This window comes from Mobula birostris, chromosome 7 (genome assembly GCF_030028105.1).
Source record: "Mobula birostris isolate sMobBir1 chromosome 7, sMobBir1.hap1, whole genome shotgun sequence".
Classification (NCBI taxonomy): domain Eukaryota; kingdom Metazoa; phylum Chordata; class Chondrichthyes; order Myliobatiformes; family Myliobatidae; genus Mobula; species Mobula birostris.
This window is the reverse complement of record NC_092376.1, coordinates 17,353,772-17,366,577: the sequence shown is the minus strand read 5'-3', so window position 1 is coordinate 17,366,577 and position 12,806 is coordinate 17,353,772. Positions and strand designations below refer to the sequence as shown.

Sequence of the window (12,806 nt, the reverse complement as noted above, 5' to 3'; positions counted from 1 at the left end):
TAAATAAATAACATACTGACTCTTTCCCTCTCACACACACAAACAGGCACACATCTCCTTCTCTCTCTCTCTTCTCTCTCGCACACACACACACATCGATTCTCCCTCACTGAGTTTTCCTCTCCCACTGATTTTTTCTCTCATGCATTCTTTCTCCCTCATTCTCATTCCATTTCTCTTATTTCTCTCTCACACACGGATTCTCTCTCTAGTCTTTGGGGGTCTCCATCTCTTACACATACTGACTCTCTTTTCTCTCTGTCTTAAATACGGTCTATTATATTTCCTCTGTCTCATTTAGGTACTGACTACAGACTCTCTCTCACGTACACAACCTGTCTCTCAAACACTATCACCATCTCTCTCATGTAGTTTTTTCATCCTCAGTCTGTCTGTCTCCCTGTCTCATAAACACTGATTCAATCTCTCTTGCACTCATATAGATACTGACTCTTTCTCCCCAATAGTCAGTCTTGCTCTCTCAGACATGACATTCTCTTTCTTCTCTTTCATACATTGACTTTCTCACATGCTGACTCTTTCCCTCTAACAAATCCTTTCTTCTCTCTGTCTCTCTCTGTGACTCAATAAATGTTGTTTACTCCCAAGCACTCTTCCTTATCTTATTCCCTCTCTCTCATACTGCTCTCTCCTCTTTCTCTCTTCCTCTCTCTCTCTCTCTCGCTCTTTCATGCACACACACACACGTTTTCATTTACTGTATCTCCTTTCTCATACACACTGACTCTCCTCTACCCATTCCTTCATACATGCTGACTTTTTCTCTCAACAGAGAGAGAGGGAGAGAGAATAGACGTTAACAAGATTATGAGAGGCAGAGATAAAGTGGACAGAGAGTATGTCTAATACCAGAGAGCATACATTGAAAGTGAGAGGTGGTAGGTTCAAGGGGAAAGTGAGGGGTAAGATTTTTACTCAGGGAATCATGGATGCCTGGAATGCACTAGATTAGATTAGATTAGATTCAATTTTATTGTCATTGTGCCGAGTACAGATACAAAGCCAATGAAATGCAGTTAGCATCTAACCAGAAATGCTAAGAATAGTGTTATTTACAAAATAACTAGCTACCTGGTGTGGTGGTAGAAGTAAATACATCTGAAGATTTTTAGAGATGTTTGGATAGGTACATAGAAGCAAAGGGGATGGAGGAATATGGACATGGTGTAGGTTGGAGGGTTTAGTGTTTGGGTGTATTTTAGCTGGTTCGACACAATATTGTGGTCCAAGTGGCCTGTTCCTGGGCTGTACTGTTCTGTGTTCTATGTTCTACATACTGGAAGGCCCATATTACTTCTCCTGTGTCTGTGACTAAGTCAATTTATTGAATTGAGTTCATCCTGCATTTACAGGTATGACCTTGATCATTGTAAATTGAAAGCAATGTTAAGACTTCACTGTAATTATACAGTATAACATGTAGAACAACATCGAAAAAGTGTACTAATATACCATTAAAATGTTATCAAAAGCTTTTATTATATAAAAATGAATTTAATTACAAAATTTACATAAATTCTACATCCCTTGCAATAAATAACAAGGGGAATGTATTAACACCCCATTCAATTACAAACATCTCAGATACAATAAGCATGGTTAATGAGAGGATGGTTTACCTCCTTGCAAAAGTGTACATATGGAAAAAAATAGAATGTCATCAAAAGAAAAGTAATATAAAATTGCATTGAAAGTTACAGCTTAGAAACAGGGCAAGCATTTCTCTTCAGGGTAAAATGCTGGAGAAAATCAGTAGGTCAGGCAGCATCTCTGAAGAGAGAAACTGGAAGGCGATAGGTGGTTCCTTCTTCGATAACATTACCTTTCAACCTATCACCTCCCAGCTTTTCACTTCATGCGCCCTCACCCACCCACCTACCTTCCCCCAGACTGGGTTTCACCTTTCACCTTCTAGTTTGCACTCCTTCCCCTTCCTGCACATTATTATTCTGGCTTCTTTCCCCCTTCCTTTCCAGTTCCGAGGAAGGGTCTTGGCCCAAAGCGTTGACTCTTTATTTATTTCCATATTCACTGACTGAGTTCCTCCAGCATGTTGTGTATCTTGTTGTGGATTTCCAGCATCCGCAAAAACTCTTGTGTTTATAGTTCCCTTAGGAGGAAAGTCTGAGTGGATTGTCTGTGGGCCTGCAGTTTGAAGTTCAGAGTTTAGAAGGGATGGACATACTGAATTATGTAAGATCCTGGGTGGGGATGGAGCTTGATAAGGTGAATCTTGCTGCTTTAGAATAATGTATTTTATTCATTTACTATAATACAGATGTGGAGGAGTTCCTTCTCTCGGACGGTTATGAATCTTTGCAACTCTCCACTCAGAGAAGTGTGGAGGTGGGATCACTAAATGTATTAAGGGATGAGATGGATAGAATTTGGAGCAACAGGTCAGAAAGTGAAGCTGAGGTGTAAATCACATTATCTTGTCCTGAGCTCTGCGGCGAGCTGTAGAGCATTGGGCTTCTGGGTTTCTCAATCACCTGTATTTACTAATTGTTGTCTTAACTTGAGTTGTTAAGCTCTTGTGCTTTCTGTTTAATCTTGTCAAGTTAATTGTAGCTGGCATGGGTTTTCTGAATTCTGCGATTATTTAAAGCAGACTCCTGATTAACACTCTTTGTGGAGTCCTTGTATTGAGAAAATTCATCTTGCGGAGTCATTCAGCCATGCCACTGATATTCTGTTGGAATTCCTATGTATGCCTTTTGCTTCTGCCTCTGCATGTCAGTCTGCCATTCCTCTACACCTGGACTCAGTCATTGCCGGTCCTCACCGTGACGCATCCGTAACCTTACGGAATAGTAAAGCAGGTTTGAGGAGCCAAATGTTTCACTTTTGCTTTTATATCTAATATTCTCAAATGACCCAGACTGCTTTTCTCTTCCTTTACCTCATCCACCTATCACTTCCCAGCTTCTGACTTCAATCCCCTCAACTGTGCCCTCAATTTCCCCCCAACCCCCGCCACCAACTTCCTGCTCACCTGGTCTCACCTGTCACCTGCCACCTGTACTCCTTCCCCTCCCGTCATCTTATTCTGGTTTCTGCTTCCCTCCTTTCCAGTTCTGATGAAGGGTCTCAGCCCAAAGCGTCAGCAGTTTATTCCCCTCCATAGATGTTGTCTGACTTTCTGAGTTCCTCTAGCATGTTCTGTGTGTTGCTCAAGATTTCCAGTATCTGCAGAATCACTTGTGTTGAAAAACTCCTAGAAGCTTTCCCCATCTTAGCTTAAATGAACGTCCTCTGGTGTTTGATATTTCTATCTCGAGAGACTATTTCTGATTATCTATCTTACCTAAATCTTTCATAAACTGATAAATTTTCAGCTTGAACCAGTCTGGCCATTCTCCTCTGACCTCTCTCATTAACGAGGCATTTTCAGCCACAGAACTGCCATTTACAGGATTTTTTTTTTGTTTTGAACACCATTCTTTGTAAACTCTAGGGACTGTTGAGTGTGGAAGTCCCAGGAGGTCAGCAGTTTCCGAGACAGTCAAACGACCCCCATCTGTCATCATTCCACAGTCAAAGTCACTTCTTCCCAATTTGGATGTTTGGTCTGAACAACAACTGAACTTCTTAACCATGTCTACATGATTTTATGCATTGAATTGCTACCACCTGATTGGCGGATTAGATATTTGCATTAATGAATACCTAATAAAGTGGCCACAGAGTGTAAATTTGCTCCCTCATAGTTCCAGGTTCAATCTTGACCTTGGATGCTGTCTGTGTGGAGTTTCCCTGTTCTCATTATGAGGCATGGGCTCCGGTTTCCTATCACCAGTCAAATGTATGTGGGTCAGTAGGTTAGTTTGCCACTGAAAATTGCTCCTAATGTGTAGATGCATGATGAAATCTGAGGGGAAATTGAGAATAATAAAATGGATGAGCGAAAATGAGTAGGTACTCCAAATGTTTGAGGAAATCAGCAGGTCAGGCAGCATCTATGGAAATGAATAGACAGTTAATGTTTTGGGCCAAGACACCTTTTCAGGACTGGAATGGAAGGGGGAAGGAGTCAGAAGAAAAATGTTAGAGGAGGGGAAGGAGGGAAAGCTTGAAGGTGATAGGTAAAGCCAGGTGGGATGGAAAGGTAAAGGGCTGGAGATGAAGAAATGTGAGAGAAGAGAAGAGCAGACTATGGGAGAAAGGGAAGAAGGCGGTGCACTAGGGGGAGCTGATATGTAGGTGTGGAGAAGCGGTAAGAGGCCAGAGTGGGGAATAGAAGAATAGAGAAAGGGGAGGGAAAAAAATTACCAGAAGGAGAACTCAATGTTCATATCATCAGTTTGGAGTCCATCTAGATGGAATATGAGGTGTTGCTCCTCCGCCCTAACAGTGGCCTCAACATGGCAAAAAAGGAGTTCATAGACTGACATGTCAGAATGGGAATGGGTATGGAAGTTAAAATGGTTGTCCACCAGGAAGTTCCGATTTTGGCAGATGGAGCAGAGGTGCTCAACAAAGTGGTCTCCTACTTTATGATGGTCGCACCAGTGTAAAGGAGGCCACACCAGGAGCACGAGATACAATAGACAAGCCCAACAAATTTCCAGGTGAAACGTTGCCTCACCTGAAAGGGCTGTTTGGGGCCCTGAATGAAGGTGATGGAAAAGGTAAAAGAGCAGGTACATCATTTCTGTACCTTGCAGGGATATGTGACAGGACAGAGATTAGTGGAGAGGAATGAATGGACAAGAGAATCATGGAAGGAGTGATCCCTGTTGGCAATGGGTGGGGACGGGGAGGTAAACATGAGTTTACTGGTAGGAACTCCATTGAAGATAGTGGAGGTTGTGGAGAATAATATGTTGGATGTGGAGGCTCATGGGTAGTAGGGAAGGACAAGAGGAACTCTATCCCTGTTAAGCCAGTGGAAAGATGGGGTAAGAGTGGATGTCCAGGAAATGGAGAAGGTGTGGGTGAGGGCAGCATTAATGGTGGAGGAAGGGAAACTCCATTCTTTGAAGAAAGAGGATATCTCTGATGTCCTGGAAAGGAAAACCTCATCTTGGGAACAGATGCAACAGAAACAAAGGACCTGAGAACAGAGAATAGCATTTTTACAGGAGACAGCATTGGAGGGAGTATAGACAAGATAACCATGGGAATCAGATGGTTTCTAAAAGATGTCAGTTGACAGTTTGTGTCCAGAGATGGAAACAGAAAGATCTAGAAAAGGGAAGCAGATGTCAGAAATGGACCAGGTGAATTTAAGGGCAGGGTAGAAGTTGGAGGCAAAGTTGAAATTGACGATCTCAGCACGGGTGCATGAAGCAGCGCCAATGCAGTCATCGATGTAGCAGAGGAAGAGATGGGGAGCATTACCAGTGAAGGCTTGGAACATGGGCTGTTCTGCATAGCCAACAAAAAAGCAGGCATGGCTGGGGCCCATGGCTATCTTTGAGCCTGTAGAAAATGAGAGGAGCTGAAAGAGAAATTGTTCAGGGTGAGGACCAGTTCTGCCAGACCATGTAGGGTGGTGGTGAAGGGGAACTGTTTGGGTCTTTTGTTGAGAAAAATGCGGTGAGCTTTAAGGCCTTCTTGATGGGGGGTGGGGGGAATAGAAGTATATAGGGACTGGACATCCATGGTGAAAATGAAGCAGTCAGGGCCAGGGAATTAGAAGTTGTTGAGGAGATCCAGAGCATGAGCGGTGTCATGGATGTATGTGGGAAGGGACTGAACTAAGGGGGATAGAATAGCGCTGAGCTATGTGGACACGAGTTCAGTGGGGCAGTGAAAATGGGCCTACCCCCAACAGTTAGAGCAAGGAAGCTATGAGTTTGATGGCAATGGATGGGAGGTCCCTGGAGCCAATGAGGTCAGTGATGATGTCAGAAACAGGTTTCCTATTGTCTGTAGTGGGGTCTTTTTCAAGGGAAGGATAAGGGGTGGTGCCTGAGAGTTGCTACCTGACCTCAACAAGGTCGAGGTCAGTCCACCACACAACAACAGCACTCCCTTTGTCTGTGTGTTTGATGGTAAGGTTGGCATTGGTGCGGAGAGAGTGGAGGTCAGTGTGTTCAGAGGGCATAAGGTTCAGAGGGAAAAGATCCAGAGCAGGTAGAGAACCAGAGTGGGGAGTTCATGACGAGGAGTAGGGTTGTGGCTGAAGAAGACTCAGTGGGCTGAAAGACTGTGTAGATGCTATGTGATTCTGTGACAAATCCTGTTTTCCCTCTTACATTTCCATCAACTCCGAAACCCCTCCCTGATTTTCCCATCACCCACCTGGACAATTAACTATGGCCGGATAATTCAGTGAACCAGCACATCTTGGGCATGTGGGAGGAAACTGCAGCACTTGGGGAGAAATGCACATGAGTTGCAAGGAGATCATGTAGATTTCATACAGAGAATACCCAAGGTCAGGACCACCACAACCACCGAGACGTTCTCTTTTCGCTACTGCCATCAGGAAAAAAGTACAGGAGCCTCAGGACTTACACCACCAGGTTCAGGAACAGTTATTACCCCTCACTCGTCAGGCTCTTGAACCAAAGAGGGCAACTCCACTCAACTTCACTGGCCTCATTATTGAAATGTTCCCACAACCAATCAACTCACTTTTAAGCACTCTTCATCTCATTTTTCTCAATATTTATTGTTTGTTTATTTATTTATTATTATTTCCAAAGTTGAGTAGTCTTTCATTCATTCTGTTATGGATATTATTTTAACGATTTATTGAGTATTCACACAAGAAGATGAATCTTAATATTGTATATGGTGACGTACATGTACTTTGATACTAACTTTATTTTTCACTCTGAACCCAAATCTCCTGACCTGTGAATGTCATTGATGAGTGCAATACCTGTTTCAGGAGAAGTCTCTTCGTGCAGATTGTCTTCAGATTGTGGAACTCAAAATCTCAGGTAAATTAAGGCAAATAATGGTGCAGTTATGTGCATTATGTGGGGGTCACCAGTAAAACTTGCAAATTATGCCTATTCCTTGTTGTTCTTGTATAACTGATAGTGATTTGTCTTCTTGGACTGATGTAACCTGCATGTTGAAGGTACCACCCAAATTTTGTTAGGAAGTAAGTTTCAGGATTCTGTCCCAACAACAATGAAGGAACAGTAATGTCATACCAGTTTGGGATGGTAAGTAACTTGGAGGAGGATTCTGTGTCTGCTGTATTTGTTTTGGGAAGCATCTTTTGATATTGAGCAAGCTTTGGTCCCATTATCTAAAAAGGGATATGCTGGCATTGGTAAGGGTCCAGAGAAGGATCACAAGAATGATCCTGGGAATGAAAAAGTCATATGAGGAGCACAAGATGGCTCTAGATCTGTACTCGTTGGAGTTTAGAAGAATAAGGGGGATCTCACTGAAACCTATCAAATATTGAAAGGCATAGGTAGAGTGGATGTTGAGAGGATGTTTCCTAAAGTGAGGGAGTTTAGGATAAGAGCGTACAGTCTCAGAATAGAAGGATGTCCCTCTAGAACAGAGATGAGGAGGAATTTTACAGTATGGTTAATGTGTGGAATTATTTGCTACAGATGTCTCTCGGGGCCAAGCCATTGAATATATTTAATGTGGAGGTTGATAGGTTCTTTATTAGTTAGGACATCAGAGGTTACTGGGAGAAGGCAGAAAAATAGCATTGGGGAGATAATAAATCAGCCATGATGAAATGGCGGAGCATATTCGATGGGCCAAATGGCCTACTTCTACTCCTATGCCTAATGGTCTAATGGTCTTTTTACATGTTTGCTGTATTTTTCTTTTTTGGTGACAGAGATCAGGGAAGTATCTTTTGATATATTAGTGTGATGTCAAGAAGCATGAAGTTATAAAAGTTAACAATATTACAATTTGATAAGTACTTCCATTCCCTGGATTTTGATGCATTTCCTAACCACTTCCAAAAGATCTGTTGACTTCTGCCTTTAGATTCAGCCCTAACTGGTAGCATCAGATTGTATACTGTATAAGAAAAGATGTCAAATCTGAGTCCTTCTTTCTCCTTACCAATCCACTACAGTTCGAGTTGACCAATTATAAGGCGAGACCTTTGAGATATCTTTCTTCCCTGAATACTTGGTTTGGCCAGTTGACACGTGTCATTAACTCTAACCTGCACTAGACATCGCTGTTGGAGGTGAGGTTATGTCATTCCCGTCATGCGACTGCCTCTGATTTAGTAAATGATAGACACATTGCTGGAAATCTGAGGAAGCAAAGCAGAAAATAAATGGATTGAGACAGCTGTTGAAACAGCTGAGTAACAAGGTCAGCTTGTAGGCTGTGTAGCAACCCTTATTGTAGGCGAGCCTCAGTATAATGTGAATTAAGAGGGTGATGTTGCTGGGGAGAAAGCACACGATGAAGACCGAAAGCACAGTAATGGCTAAGTATATCGCTCTTTTTTTCTTCTTATGCTCCTTTGTGTGAGAATTCTGGGAGAGTTTCAGTATGACTAACACATAGCATACAATGGTGATGCTAAATGGGATCAGGAAGAGCAGAACAAACAGGGTGAAGAGGAACAATCCCCATACATATCGGTTAGGAAGGATATTTTCCTTAAGTACATCAAAACAAGTAGTAATATTGAGCTCCTGAACCTCAAATGTTAAATCATTATATTCAAAAGGCAGTAGAACAATCAGCAAAGTCACCCATATTCCCAGGCAAGCAATCACAGCATGCCTTCTCTTCCACACAGTTTTGTACCATATAGGAAAGACAACTCCGAGATAGCGTTCGATGCTAATAAATGTCATTGTCAAGATGGAGCAATACATATTAGCATAAAATAACGTGCTGACAAAGGTGCAATGGCGGTTGCCAAAAACCCAGTTGCTGTTGTTTAGGTGGTAGGCAACCTGGAAAGGCAGGAAGAAGGCAAGTAGGAGGTCGGTGATTGCTAGGTTGATCATGAAAATGACCAAGGGTGTCTTGGGATGGGTTTGGAAGCAAAGCAGTACCAAGGAGATGCCATTGCTGGGCAGACCAATGATGGTGATGGTCAGGTAAATGGCAGGAACGGCGATTCGGATGGCAGTGCTGTTCAGCATTTCCAATGTTTCGTTGTCCAGCCTTGTTGTATTCATGTTCATGCCACCTTGCGCACAGCTGGTCACTCGAGGTTTAGCTTCGAAGAGATGAAGGAGATTAGCTTTATTTGTCACATATACATCGAAATGTCAAAACATGCAATGGAATATATTGTCCGCATTGACAGCCAATACAATCCAATACACTAGGTGGCCACTTTATTAGGTACACCTGTACACCTGCTTGTTAATCCAAATATCTAATCAGCCGATCATGTGGCAGCAATTTGATGCATAAAAGCATGCAGACATGATCAAGAGCAGGGCTTCCCAACCAGGGGTCTACAGACCCCTTGCTTAATGGTATAGGTCCATGGCTTAAAGAAAGGTTGGGAACCCCTGGTCAAATTCAGTTGTTGTTCAGACCAAGCACCAGAATGGGACAGAAATGTGATCTAAGTGACTTTAACCATGGAATGATATTTGATGCCAGATGGGGTTATTTGAGTATCTCAGAAACTGCTAATCTCCTGGGGTTTTCATGCACCATTTTACTGAGATCAGTGTACAAGGAAAAAAAACACATTCAGTGAGTGGCAGTTCTGTGGGTGAAAATGCCTTGTTAATGAGAAAGGTCAGAGAAGAACAGTCAGACTGGTTCAAGCTGACAGAAAGGCAACGGTAACTCAAATAACCACACTTTACAACAGAAGAGCATCCATGAATGCACAACTTGTCAAACCTTGAAGCAGATGGGCTACGGTAGCAGAAAACCATGAACATACACTTGGTGAGTGTATGCGCTGGAGGCAGCCCACGAGTCTTGCCATGCTTCCGGCACCGACCTAACTTGTCCACAACATACTAACATCAATCAGTACTCCTTTCGGAATGTGGGAGGAAACTGGAGCACCCAGTGGAAACCCACATGTACAAACTCCTTACGGGCAGTGGCAGTGGTGGGAATTGAACCCCGACCTTCTGATCGCTGTCACTGTAAAGCGTTATGCTAAATTCTACTTTTCCGTGCTGCTCCATATTGTGCACTTTCTAATGAAACAAGTGAGAATGAGTCACTTTTACTGTGGTACTTATGAGATTGCCCTTCAAAATTCCAGCACAGATTCTAAACACAAAAAATCTGCAGATGCTGGAAACCTTGAGTGATGTACACAAAATTCTGAAGGAGCTCAGCAGGCCCAGGCAGTATCTATGGAGAGGAATAAAGTGTCGCCATATCAGGCTGAGACTCTTAATCAGGTTTCATAATGAAATCAGACACCTTGATCAGATATGAGATCTGATGAGATGAAAGTCCTGTTGAAGAATCATGGCACGAAAAGCTGACTGTTCATTTCCTTCCATAGATGCTGCCTGATGTGCTGAGATCCACCAAGATTCGTGTGCGTGGCCCAGCATAAATTTGAGAGTCTAAATGTCCTCTGTACCTTGAGGATTCTGCTTTGCTAAGCGTTCATTTGGTTTCTGTGTTTGACCGTGAATCTTGGGGGAAGCTCCCTGTTAATTTTTTTAAATTGTTTGTTTAAAATACATTTATTTTTCTTTTCTCTGCAGGTTTCTTGTATATAACTGTTGAAGAGTTCTTACTTCTCTATATAATCAGTGTTTTTTTAAAGTTTAATCTTTGTAGTTTTCCTGTGGGTTCTATTTCATTTATTTAGAGATACAGAATGACAAATGGCCCTTCTAACCCAACACGGCCTGGATGCCCAATTACATGCATGTGACCAAATAACCTACTATCTTTGGGAAGTGAGAGGAAACCGGAGCATGCAGAAGAAGCCCACATGGTCACGGAGAGAACGTACAAACTCCTTACAGACAGCAGCAGGAATAGAACCCAGGTTGCCGGCACTATAAAGCATTGTGCCAACCGCCATGCTACTGTGCCATCCTCTGTTGTACTGGTTACCTTCTCAACAAAAGGATTCTTGGCCTGGTGGAAATCAGTTTGCTTCCATTTCATCCATAAGTTCACTTATAATATCTCATTATTTTAACTAATATGCAACATCATTCACAAACCTCAAATACATAAAATAACCCCCTTGTCTGACAAAACATTACAGGCTGATGAACTGACTCCTGTTCTTTAGGCAGCCCACCCTCCCTACACTTATTTTATGTTGCATCTAACCTTTGAAAACACTCTGAAATATTTCTCGGCGGGAGGAGAAGATGGCGACGTGACGCAGCTCGCAGCGCCCGCTCCGGTGGTGATGTCTGTTATTTGTCAAGTAGGGTGCCGTGCACAATCCTGATTTGATGGAGACGGACGTGAGAGTACAAAGGAACATCCGGTGAAACTTCTGAAATGCCTGCTTCGCTGCTGCTGCTACTGTGTGGTCCAGAATCTCCAGAGGGGACGGCCCCGGGTCTTCAGCTTTGCTTGTTGCTTGGTGGCCGGGGGTGGGGGGGGGGGTGGGTCGAAGCGCTCAGCAGAGGATGGTGCTCGGAGTGGCTGTGTCGGAAGGGCTGGTCGGAGGCTTGAAGTTTTCGGACAAACTCAGAGTCTGCTGATGCTTTCGATGGTGCTGTATTGGCAAGTTGGCGGCGCTTGGAGGTTCATGGCAGGGAGAGTTTCTCCCTTCTGCCGCCTGCGTGAGATGATGAGCCTATCAGAACTTTGAGACTTTCTTTTACCGTGCCCATGGTCTGCTCTTTATCAAATTACGGTATTGCTTTGCACTGTTGTAACTATATGTTATAATTATGTGGTTTTGTCAGTTTTAGTCTTGGTTTGGCCTGTGTTTCTGTGATCATTCTGGAGGAACGTTGTATCATTTTTTAATGCATGCATTTCTAAATGGCAATAAACGAGGACTGAGTGTCCTCATAATCTAACTTCATTTTTATTATATTTAATTTAATTAATTTATTTAGAAATACAGCGTGGAACAGGACTGTCTGGACCAACAAGCCACGCCATCCAGCAACCCACCTATTTAACACTTACCTATTGACCGGACAATTTACAATACCGATTAACCTGGTAACCGGTACGCCTTTGGACTGTGGGAGGAAACCAGAGCACCCGGAGAAGACCCATGCAGTCATGGGGGAGATCCTGCAAGCTCCTTGCACACAGTGCTGGAATTGACCTCTGAACTCTGACACCCCAAGCTGTAGCAGTGTCATGCCAGCTGCTTTATTACCATGGTGCCCCACAGCACTTAAAATGGGGTTCATCCTATTCTTAAACTTTGACTCAAGCTTGACTTTGTTTATAGAGCATGCTTTGCACAGTCGTCTACTGCTGTGTTTTTAAGTGTGAACCTCAAAAATTTCTGCCTACACTATGAGACCGATTGCCTGTGTTTATTTTTGTCATAATCTCTTATTCCCTCTCTCTCACAGTTCCTCTACATCTCAAGAAGCAAAAAAAGCAAGATGAAACAGACATCTCTTAAACTATTTTTACTACTCTGAATTTACACCTCACTCAGTGACTTAGGGCAAGAAGCCACCTTCGGTGTACAATATTTTGACATTGAGGGGCATGTAATTTTGAGGAAGTAGAGAGGCTACAGAAGGACTTAAACAGATTAGGAGAATGGGCAAAGAAATGACAGCTGGAATACAGTGTCGGGAGTAGTATGGTCATGCACTGTGGTAGAAGAAATGAAAGGGCTGACTATTTTCTAAATGGAGAGCAAGTGCAAAAAACTGAGATGCAAAGGGACTTGGGAGTCCTTGTGCAGTATTCTTGAAAGGTTAATTCGCAGGCTGAGTCTG

The 12,806-nt window shown here is 43.0% G+C and overlaps 1 protein-coding gene across 2 annotated transcripts in view; it reads right to left on the bottom strand.

Annotated features, from left to right (window-relative positions):
- Positions 1 to 1,546: 1,546 nt before the first annotated feature.
- The window catches only part of LOC140200029 (P2Y purinoceptor 8-like), a 38,558-nt gene continuing 27,298 nt past the window's right edge, over positions 1,547 to 12,806 (bottom strand). For both annotated transcript variants that reach the window (XM_072262672.1, XM_072262673.1), the window contains one exon: positions 1,547 to 9,148. In XM_072262672.1, coding sequence (XP_072118773.1) covers positions 8,124 to 9,113 — 990 coding nt within the window. In that variant the 5' untranslated portion in view covers positions 9,114 to 9,148 and the 3' untranslated portion in view covers positions 1,547 to 8,123. The remainder of the gene's footprint in view (positions 9,149 to 12,806) is intronic.